Here is a 12,030-nt window from a genome sequence, read left to right on the forward strand (position 1 = left end):
AGTGTGGTTTGATGTAGAAAATGTCTTAAGGATTAAAGGAGTGGGGATGGGGGTGGGGAGGGAGGGAAACATACTGAGTCTAAAACAATGGCGGAGATTAGGAGACAAATTTATTCTAGTAGGTTGGCAAAACCCTTTGGGGAAAAAAAAACCAAAACAGCTAACATCCATGAGCTTTACAGAAGGAGCTGCTTGTTGCTTGAATATAAAGCCTCTTCAGGCTCATGCTGAGCAGAATTTCATTAAAAATGATTACCGACAGGTGCTCCTTCTAGAAAAGACCTATGTTATAAATAAATAAAGGAACTGTGTTTTTCTTATAGGTGATATGGAGTAACAGTATATTTTTCTGGGTATTGGCGATGTGGGGAGCTGGGCTGAGGTGGGGGAAGAATGGTGAAAGAATCTCAAAGAAACCAGCTAAATGTCTTTCCCACCCACTCCCAAATTCAGTTTATTTATGGTTCTGTTCGATTTGCCAGCCCACAGATCTCAGCCCCTAAGAGGGAAACCCTTGATAGGTGTGATAAAATTGCAGTGAAGTGTCATAGAACGTCAGAGCTGGGATGCAGTGGCCCTGGGATCAGGAGGCTTGGTGATGCTCATTACCTCTGTGACCTTAGGCCAACTAATTTGTCCTTGTGCTTCATTGAGTTTCTCTACTATTGAAAGAGGAGGTTGGACTAAATGTTTTCTGCAGTCCTTTCCAGTTCGAGAGCCATGATCTAGTCTTAACACCTTATTTAACAAAGAAGGAACCTCAGGAACAACGAAAGCATATGACTTCTTATAAAGAGCCAAAGTTAGCACCCAAGTCTTGACTCTTAAAACAGTGTGGTTCCTCTCCCTCTCCTCTGCCCCCTTCTATCAAAATTAAGCACAAAGTAATTGATATAATAATAAGTTACATTTTTATAGAACCTTAGGGTTTGCAAAGCACTTTACACATATTAGTTGTGTAGTCAAATTAGTTAATTTGAACTTCACCAAGTCATGGTGAGGGTAAGAGCCAGGAGGGTTTCCTTTGGAGGTTTAGATCTGGAGAGTTTAGCTCTGATTCTAAAATCAATATAAATAAGGATTCTAAAAGGGGAGAAAAGGAGGGCTTTGGGAGAAGGGTAGACTTAAAGTTTTCATGTTACATAGCTTATATTTTATATTAAGCACTTGAAGGTTTACAAAACATCTTCACAACAGTCTTGTTGAACTGCATCTCTGTAGCTGTTTCTTGACCAAAACTACCTCTTAAATTCACAAATGGAGGAGTCAAGGGGTATTCTTAGTACAAAAAGGAGAAAAGCCTTCAGAAAAAGCATTCCTTTTTTGAGATTCAATTTCTTTTTTTATTATTATAGCTTTTTATTGACAAAACATTATGCATGGGTAATTTTTCAATATTGACCGTTGCAAACACTTCTGTTCCAACTTTTCCCCTCCTTCCCTCCCCACCTCCCCTAGATGGCAGGTAGTCCCATACATGTTAAACATGCTAAAGTATATGTTAACTACAGTATATGTACACATATTTATAGTTATCTTGTTGTGCAAGAAAAATCAGATTTAGCAAGCCATTCTCCAATTGATAAATGGTCAAAGGATATGAATAAACAATTATCAGAATAAGAAATTGAAACTATTTCTAGCCATATGAAAAGATGCTCCAAGTCATTATTAATCAGAGAAATGCAAATTAAGACAACTCTGAGACACCACTACACACCTGTCAGATTGCCTAAAATGACAAGAAAAGATAATGCAGAATGTTGGAGGGGATGTGGGAAAACTGGGACACTGATGCATTGTTGGTGGAGTTGTGAATACATCCAGCCATTCTGGAGAGCAACTGGGAACTATGCTCAAAAAGTTATCAAACTGTGCATACCCTTTGATCCATCAGTGTTACTACTGGGCTTATATCCCAAAGAGATCTTAAAGAAGGGAAAGAAACCTGTATGTGCAAGAATGTTTGTGGCAACCCTTTTTGTAGTGGCCAGAAACTGGAAACTGAGTGGATGCCCATCAGTTGGATAATGGTTGGGTAAATTGTGGTATGTAAATGTTATGGAATATTACTGTTCTGTAAGAAATGACCAGCAGGATGAATACAGAGAGGCTTGGAGAGACTTAGATGAACTGATGCTGAGTGAAATGAGCAGGACCAGGAGATCATTATACACTTCAACAACGATACTGTATGAAGATGTATTCTGATGGATGTGGATTTCCTTGACAAAGAGACCTAATTCAGTTTCAGTTGATCAATGATGGACAGAAGCAGCTACACCCAAAGAAAGAACACTAGGAAATGAATGTAAACTGTTTGCATTTTTGTTTTTCTTCAAGGGGTTATTTTTACCTTCTGAATCCAATTCTCCCTGTGCAACAAGAGAATTATTTGGTTCTGCACACATATTGTATCTAGGATATACTGCGACATATTCAATATATATAAGACTGCTTGCCATCTAGGGGAGGGGGGGGAAGGGAGGGGGGAGGGGGGAAATCAGAACAGAAGTGAATGCAAGGGAAAATGTTGTAAAAAATTATCCTGGTATGGGTTCTGTCAATAAAAAGTTATAATAAAAAAATCTAAAAAAAAATAAAAATAAATTGTGGTATATGAATGTTATGGAATATTATTGTTTTGTAAGAAGTGACCAGCGGGATGAATACAGAGAAGTCTGAAGAGACACGAACTGATGCTGAGTGAAATGAGCAGGACCAGGAGATCATTATATATACTTCAATAACAATACTATATGATGATCAATTCTGATGGACATGGCCCTCTTCAACAATGAGATGAACCAAATCAGTTCCAATAGAGCAGTAATGAACTGAACCAGCTACACCCAGGGAAAGAACTCTGGGAGATGACTATGAACCACTACCTAGAATTCCCAATCCCTCTATTTTTGTCCGCCTGCATTTTTGATTTCCTTCACAGGTTAATTATACAATATTTCAAAGTCCGATTTCTTTTCTACAGCAAAATGACTGTATGGACATGTATACATATATTATATTTAACTTATACTTTAACATATTTAACATGTATTGGTCAACCTGCCATCTGGGGGAAGGAGGGGAAAAATTGGAAGAAAAGGTTTTGCAATTGTCAATGCTGAAAAATTACCCATGCATATATCTTGTAAATAAAAAGCCATAAAAAAAATTTTTAAATTAAAAAAAAAAATCGGATTTAGAAATAAGGTAAAAGTAGGCTGAGAAGGAAAACAAAAATACAGGCAAACAACAGAAAGAGTGCAAATGCTATGTTGTGGTCCACACACATTTCCCAGTGTTCTTACACTGGGTCTAGCTGGTTCTGTTCATCACTGATCAGTTGGAACTAATTTGGATCCTCTCATTGCCGAAGATAGCCACTTCTATCAGAATTGATCCTCATATTTTGTTGTTGAAGTGTATAATGATCTCCTGGTTCTGATCATTTCACTCAGCATCAGTTCCTATAAGTCTATCTAGGCCTCTCAGAAATCATCCTGCTGGTTGTTTCTTACAGAACAATAATATTCCATAACATTCATATATCATAATTTACCCAGCCATTCTCCAATTAATGGGCATCCATTCAGTTTCCAGTAGAAAAGGCATTCCTTTAGGAAAGATCATTGGTTTTGTATTAGTCTTTTTGGTCAAATTTATATATACCATCTTTGCCATTAAAACTGTCATCTTTAAACTCAATGGATAAATAGCATCAGAAGATTTAGAGATCACCCATTCCAACACCTATACTTTAAAGGTGAAGAAACTGAGGCATAGGGAGGTTAAGAAGTCCGTTAGCCAAGTTAGTAAATAGTATAGGACAGTGGTGTCAAATTCATATAATAATAGCCAACATTTTTATAGTGCTTACTATAGCCAGGCATTGTGCAAATGCTTTACAATTATAATCTCATTTGATCCTCACACCAACCCTGGGAAATAGGTGCTATTATTTATTATTATTTTTTAGGGCGATGCTATTATTCTTATCTGCATTTTACAGCTGAGGTAACTGAGACAAATAGAAATTAAATGAATTGTCCAGAGTTTCACAACTAAAGCATGAGACCAGATTTGACTTCGGGTCTTCCTGAATCCAGATCCAATGCTCTATCTACTGCATCACTCAGCTGCCTCACATAGAAATAGGACCACCAAACCATGCATAAGATCCCTGCAGATTGCATATTGACTTAGAAAACCATATATTAACATTATCTATGTTTTATTGCATTATTATTTGTTTAGTAAATATTTCCAATTTTTACTAAATTGTTTAGAGCAGCATTGGGGAGTGTTTCCAGCTGCTTAACTTCAGGGTAGTGTATTTGATACCTCTGATATGGAATATAGAGCACCAGATCAAAAAGACAGAAAAAACTAGATTCAAATTCTGTCTCATGAGAGCATCCTTACTAGTTTGACATGTGCAAGTCATATGGGCTGAGCCTCCATTTTCTCATCTGTAAATTGGGAATGATAATAATAAATAACAATACCTACCTCATGGAACTGTTGTAGAGATGAAATGACCTCTGGTTTATTAAATGTTTTGCCTATCTTAAAGTAACATAGAAATGTGAGCTGGTAAAAATGATAGATGGGAGAGCAGAGGATCAGACCTCTTCAGACTGAAGGGATCTTCAGACTTCAAATCTAGTATCCTCCTCCCGCTTCCCTGTTCTGCCAACCAACTTGACAATTCATGTTTTATCACATTGAATCTGCTGTGGAATTTCTATTAAATCATCTGGAACATGTGAAACAGAGGGCAATGAATCCATGGCATTCATGATATTTTTTAAATGTGGGTTTTCTCAGAGCCTTGACATAAAGAACTTATTAGACTTCATTCTATAGTACGGTCCTTTGATTGTGACTCTTTAGACTCAGGAATTATCTAGACACATTTTTTAAAATAAATTAGCCAGATTTGTCTATCGGAAATAGCCTTAGTTTTGGTGATAATTTTTTTGTCTATGTGCTCCATTGCTATAGTCACCATAAGTTTTGTGGTATTTCTCTTTTTTGTCCCAAGGAGTGCAACTTGTACTGTTTACTCATCCATCTAACCACAAATAGTCACTGGGCTGGGACTAGATGTTTGAGAGGCAGGTGGGTGGCTCAGTGGATAGAACACTGGGCTTGGTGTCAGGAAGATTTAAATGAGTTCAAATCCAGCCTCAAACCTTGACTAGCTGTGTGTCCTTGGGTAAGTCATTTAACCCTGTTTGCCTCAGTTTCCCCATCTATAAAATGAACTGGAAAAGGAAATGGCAGACCACTCCAGTGGGGACAGAGTCAGACATGACCAACCAATTAAACAACAAAAGAGCCTTTTCCAGAATCTTCCAAACCAAGTTTCAGATTCTATTCTGGCAAGTACTGGTTAATCAGAACATGTCGCTGGCCAACAATATGGAACTCAGTTTCCCATCTACATCAAAAGGTACATAAAATGGTACTTATAATCCATCCCTGAAACTGACTAGCTACGAGACTCGAGGCAAGTCACTTAATCTCTGAAGGTTGGTTTTTTCATTTGTAAAATGGAATAATAACAGTAATAATAATAATAGCAACTAGAATTTGTGTAGTGCTTACTGTGACCAGGTACCATATTAAATGATCTCATTTGATCCTCACAACAACCTTGGAAGGTAGGTGCTATTGTTTCCCCATTTTACACATGAGGAAACTGAGGCAGACTGAAGGTAAGTACTTACCCAGAGTCACACAGCAAGGATCTGAGGCTGGATTTGAAATCTTCCTGACTTCAGGTCTGGCACTCTGCTGTGCTACAATAGCCCCTGCACAAGACCCTGGGGAAGAAGTTTATAAGTCTTCAAGTCCATGTGTGAGTTGTGTATTATTGTTATAACATCATTTCACTTCTTTCATCTACAGCATCATCATCATTGTACTAAGCAGAAGATTCCCAGAAATAAGGAGGTGTATAACCAGTGGATAAGAGAAAGAGGATGCATACCCCTGGGAATAGCTTCCAATGAGTGATAACCTACAGATGTGTCTAGTCCAGAATTATTTTATTTTATTTCATTTTATTTTGCTGAAGCAATTAGGGTTAAGTGACTTGCCCAAGGTCATACAAGCCAGGAAGTGTTAAATGTCTGAGGCCAGATTTGAACTTGGGTCCTCCTGACTTCAAGGCTGGTGCTCTATCCACTGCCCCATCCAGCTGCCCTCAGAATAATTTTAGAAGTTAAGATTTTCTAGGCATTTGGTATATTCCCCCTTCCTTCTGTCTTCATCCTGTGCATTATGACATGTTGTCCTTCTGGATTGTTCTGTTATTGATAGGTTTTACAATCAATTTTACAAGTGCATTTACTTGCAACAACTCTGTAAAGTAGGTAATAAAGGTATTTTTATCTCAATTTTATGAATAAGGAAGCCAAAAATCTGAGAGATTGAGTAACTTGTCAAGGATCAGAGAGCTACTAAATGTCAGAGCTGGGATTGGAAGCCAACTTCCTCTGGATACTGTGGCCAGGCTTTCCAGTGAGCCATGATGTAGTAAGATACGTAAGCTGCTCAGTTATCTCTGAGCCTAGGGATAATAATAATAACAATAATAATAATACCTCTTACTGCGTCCCAGGCACTGGTCTTTAACAGTCTGCTTTCATTCATTCATTCTAAGCTAATTGGATCTTTATCCATGTTTTGCAGACACGAGTCACCAGGCTCGTTTGTTATCCAACCGGCCTTGTTACACGCTGCCCACCAGCAGCCATGATCGGCGCTCCATCCTGGCCATCACCGAGCCCCCGCGGTTCCACCCCCAGGCCAAGGGCAAGAACGTGCGGCTGGACTCCCATTCCCGCAAGGCCACCCGGAGGAACAGTTTCTGCAATGGGGTCACGTTCACTAACCGGCCCATCCACCTCTATGAGAAGGTCCGGCTGAAGCTGGTGGCTGTGCACCACGGGTGGAGCGGGGCCCTGCGCTTCGGCTTCACCATCCATGACCCGTCGCAGATGAACTCGGACGACATACCAAAGTACGCCTGCCCAGATCTGGTGACCAGGCCCGGCTACTGGGCCAAAGCTCTGCCAGAGAGGTTCGCCCTGCGGGACAACGTCCTGGCCTACTGGGTCGACCGCCACGGGAGAGTGTTTTACAGCATCAACGATGAGGACCCGATACTGTTTCACTGTGGCATTAAGGTCTCTGGGCCCCTGTGGGCTCTCATCGATGTTTATGGAATCACCCATGAAGTGCAGATCCTAGGTAGGTAGCACTTATGCTCATGGTTGGTGTATATTTAAGTAACAGCATTGATCGTTTTAATTTTGCTTTTGGTCTGGACTTATTATTTCACTGGCAGGAGGAACTCCCAGTATAAAAACTCCTCCCACTGACTGAGATTCTCAGATCATCTGCAGTGGGACAGTTAGGGAATTTCCTGGTATAGTAAAGGTGTATCCACTTGGCCAAGAGACCAAGAGACAGCTACTTATGTGTCTTCTGTCTCTGATGTTGGATTTTTTTCTTCTATATCGTGTTGCTTTGCATTATTGTATGTCCTATGCAATAATACATACTCTTTAACTTTTAAAATTCACTATTCTTGCTCTCCCTCCATTCTCTGATGCAGTGGTCCTCAAACTTTTGTTCTCAGTATCTTTATCCTATAAAAACGATTGAGGATCTGTCCAAAGAGTTTTTGTTTATGTGAGTTATAGTTATAGATATTGATCACATTAAAAATAAAAACTAATTATGAATTTGTAGACTCTCTGAAAGGATTTCAGAGATTCCCAGGATGCTCTGGACCAGACTGCTGAACCAGTCTGAACCACTGTTCTGATACATAGATGGGATTATGGGCTTACTCACCACATTGGGAAGAACTCCATAGACAGACTAGAGCAGTCAATGCAATATTTTCCCCCTTTTTGCACCTCTTTCAGAAACAGATATCAAACTTTTCTTCTGCAAGGTTCTACCTCTGCACTTTGTATGTAGAAAGCAATTTTCTTTTCAAAGAGAATGTCAGAGAGTAGTCTGCTTCCTCGCATGTCCCCATATAGAGCCAAGGACCAGATAAGAGTGTTTCATGACAACCTGAAGACAAATCTTTGGTCAGATCCTCTCTGTCAATTTGCAAAAGGGCCAGGATTGCTAGTAAGGGGTTGGAGAGAAAATCCCCAAATCTGGCTTAGGCTGGCCAGACTATGGATGGCTGAGACCTATGGTCCAAATCTCAAATGCAGAGCTCTGCAAGTCCAAAATCTGGAGAAACTTGGTTTTACTCTTCAAACTAAAATTCAATTTCTCATTGCAATGATTCAATAAAACGCCTCAGAGGAATAAGATAAGTCTTTGTTTGACGTAAGTATATACTCACTATAAGTGGCCCATCTTTTTCTGAACTTGGGAGTTTGTACCAATGTCACTTGTGGGTTTCTATTATATAATGATAAAAGGCAGCTGGGTAGTGCAGTGGATGGAAAGTCAAGAAGACCCAGGTTCAAATCCAGTCTGGGACACTTACTAGCTGTGGGAGTCTAGGCAAGTCACTCTCCTCCATTTATCTGTTTCCTTCTCAGCAAAATGGAGGTGATAATAGTAACTATCACCCAGGGTTGGTGCCAGAATGAGATTATCTACATGTTTATAATGCTTTGTAAACTTTAAAGTGCTATATAAATGCTGGCTATTGTTACACTATCTCTAGCAGTTTGCAAAGCACTTTATACATATTGGTCCTTGGAGGAAAGCAATACCGGTTGTTATCATTCTCATTTTATTGGGACTCAAGGTCCCTCAGGTAGAAAATGATAGTTAGGACCATGTCTTCTGACTACAAATCCAGCTGTCTTTCCACCATCTTTTCACAGCTTTCTTCCTAGAAAATAACTTTTTGTTGCCACCTAATTGTTTTAATCTGTCTAGGAAGGTGTTAAAGCAGATAAAACTTGGAATTATAGAGGGATTGCAGTTGAATTGTGCTAGCATCTATATTTTCCCAGCTCCTTGATGGGAAATGAGGCTCTAGGAAAGTTAAAGGTTTAAAGTTCTTTTTGGCCTGATCCCTTTTTTGGAGGCCACAGCATTATCTTGTATCTTCTCTGAGGGCCATTTTGGAGCCTCTCACATTACATTCCAGCACTATCAAAGATGCAGCATTGATGGATCCTGTCCTTTTTATCAGTGACCCCAGAAGTCAACAGTGTCAGAATCGTTTGCTTGAAATCAGGAGACATTTTCTTCAGTCCTTCATTTTTCCCTATTGGAAGAAAACTCTAGTTAGGCAAAAAGAATTGAATCTTTCAGCTTTGGTCTTTTGTTTTGTCTTCACAGATGTCTTGGGAGTAACAATTGTTGCCCAGCCTAGATTGCTATGAGACAATCTATCAGTATGTGCTTGATTTTATATAATAATTGCTTTAAAAACACTTATTGGTCAAATAATTGACTAGTATCCCTGTGTCCCAGACAAAGCAAAAGGCTTTTGGTTTATTTCAACTACCAGGGAGACCTCTAAGAATGGGATAGAATTTTGAGGTTTTTTTTAATTGCAGTACGTGCTATTAGATTTTACATTTTACAAGTAGGATCTTTTTTGTCAAGTCATTTGAGTATTTTTCTTGTACTGCGACCTGAAGTTTTATTTCTTTTCCATCGTAAGAGACAAAGAAGCACTAGTTTAGAAGTTTGAGAATAGAAGTGGTTAACACAGTATGGCAATTTGGTATGGCAGAGGTTAACACAGATGGCAATTTGGATCCAAAATTATCCAAATCTAATAAAATTACATTTAATAGAAATACATATAAAGTCCTATTTAAACATCAAACTATCAATTGCAAAAGTATTGGATAATGATAGCATGTATAACTACTGAGGGATTATTGCAAAATAAGAAATGGAGGTCTCAGTGAAATTGCAATTCCCTACCAGGGCAACAGTGGAGCCCATATTGCAGCCAAAATGGTCAGTATTATTTTAGGGAGTAATAAAGAAGGATTGTGTCCAAAGCAAATTGGGTAATGGCTGCATTTTCCTTAGCTCTGGGCTGTTCAGGGGACAGTATCTTCAGTTGGACATTACAAACAAGAGTACATTTGAAAGAGGGTGGTCAGAAGGATGTTCTAGCAGCATGCACAGGTGAAATATCATCTAGACAAGAAGACCTGAAGGGAGATAGTTCAAGATTCACTGGCTGCCATCTGATATATGAAAGGCTATCATGTGGAAATGTTTTTCTGCTTAGACTAGAGGACAATTCTAGAAATAAAGCCTGAGCAGATTTGACTTTAAGAAAAGGAAAAATTTCTTAGTGGCTAGAGTAATCCAAAAATGGAATGTGCTACTTTGGGAAGTTTTAAGTTCTCCATTACTGGAAATCTTTAAGCAGAGCCTGGACAATGTCTTGTCAAGGAATTATGGGGACAAAAGATAGCCTCCTGTCCAGGCAAAGGATTTCTAACTCTGAAGTTCTAAGACTTCTCTGCTTAGGAGATTGACTTCCTGGAAATGTTCATGACATGGTTTACAGAGGTGTTAAAAAGGGACAGCCTTACAGAAAACTTAATTTCTAGAGCAGTGGTCCCAGTTACTTTTGATTGTACTATCAATAAAACACTTGTGAGCATGCACTGTTGATACCGCTATAATTCCGTTTTTATACTACATTTATGTATGTTTATATTATATTACTAACTATGTACATTGAACAATTTATATTAAAAGTAGATCTTTAAAAGGATGAGATAAAGATGAAATAATATTAGAGGTAATAATTACCACAGTTGATTGATTGGGGAGGGTATGATGGTCAAACCTGTGCTTCAGGAAATTCACTTTGGCATATCGGAGAGGGAAGAGATGAGGAGGTTACTGCAGCATTTCAAATGGGAGATGATGATGGTCTTATCTTCAATGCGTGTTATTTGAGCATGGATAATAAGAGATAGTAGAGACAGAAATTTGGCTTTTGATTGCATGTGGCCAGAAAGTGAGGGGGTGGAAGATGACGCCAACCTGGGTAACTAGAGGGATAGGGTGCCCTCAACTCTGATAGGGAAGGTGGGCAGATTGAGGAGGAATAATAAAGTAGTGAGATCTTCCATCCAATGCACGAGACCACCATGGCTGCTCATTCTTTGTACCTCACTCTCCTATCCAAAATGAAAAATGGGGCCTTGCCAGTCATTTCCCAGAAAGAAGAGCTTTCTATGCTACAAGGTCATCTGGGGAGCAGAGTGCTGGGGAACAGGAATTTTTCCAGTGGTCCCTGTGCAGCTGCAATAATATAGGCCCAGATAGGAATTAGGTTATATACTCTGAGAAACTGAAAAAAGATGGAGGTTGTATGATGGAGAGAGCTGGCAAAGTGAAAGTGTCTTGGTGGGTAATGGTATACATAGTATTATAGTTATTTAGATAGGTATTGTCTCCATTATAGTTTGCATGGAGACAAGCCCTAAGATAGGCTACATTCCACTTGCACTATTATTGCCAATCTTCCCACTCTCCAAATGATGAGTGTGCCTTCTGTGGGATAGAGCCATCTCCCCACCAATGAGTGCCCTTGGACCCCACTTTGGAGACCACATTTCTAGTGGTCCCTTCCCATCATATTTACACTCACTCTTTGGTGCTCAGTGTCTGTGTATAGAGTGAGATCTAATTTAAGGATCCCTATTGTTGGCCCCATGTTTCTCCCTTCATTCCCTTTCTGCCCCTCAAGAATAGAGGTCTGCAGACCAACTAACTTCATTTGGAAAGGTTCAAAAGAGTCCCTGTTCTGGTAATAATCTGGTATCTCCTCCAGAGGTACTTGCATATATACCTTAACCCAGGGAAATGAATGGATGAAATGAGAATATGATATGATATAGTGTAGTTTGGGAGGGAGGAATCAGGGAAGATTTTACTTAGAAGATGTGACTTAAACAGCACCTTAAGAAGACTAAAGAGTTTCTTAGAGGTAGAGATAAGGAAAAAGTCAATTTCAGGCATGTGGGACAATCGCCGTAAAGTTGTGGA

At 39.3% G+C, this 12,030-nt stretch overlaps 1 protein-coding gene across 1 annotated transcript in view; it reads left to right on the forward strand.

Annotated features, from left to right (window-relative positions):
* NEURL1B (neuralized E3 ubiquitin protein ligase 1B) overlaps positions 1-12,030 on the forward strand; it is a 73,666-nt gene that overhangs the window by 31,455 nt on the left and 30,181 nt on the right. Inside the window, exon 2 of the mRNA XM_031953673.1 lies at positions 6,703-7,263. Within this exon, the coding sequence (XP_031809533.1) occupies positions 6,703-7,263 (561 nt within the window). The remainder of the gene's footprint in view (positions 1-6,702; positions 7,264-12,030) is intronic.

The sequence above is a fragment of the Sarcophilus harrisii genome, chromosome 2, assembly GCF_902635505.1.
Source record: "Sarcophilus harrisii chromosome 2, mSarHar1.11, whole genome shotgun sequence".
Classification (NCBI taxonomy): domain Eukaryota; kingdom Metazoa; phylum Chordata; class Mammalia; order Dasyuromorphia; family Dasyuridae; genus Sarcophilus; species Sarcophilus harrisii.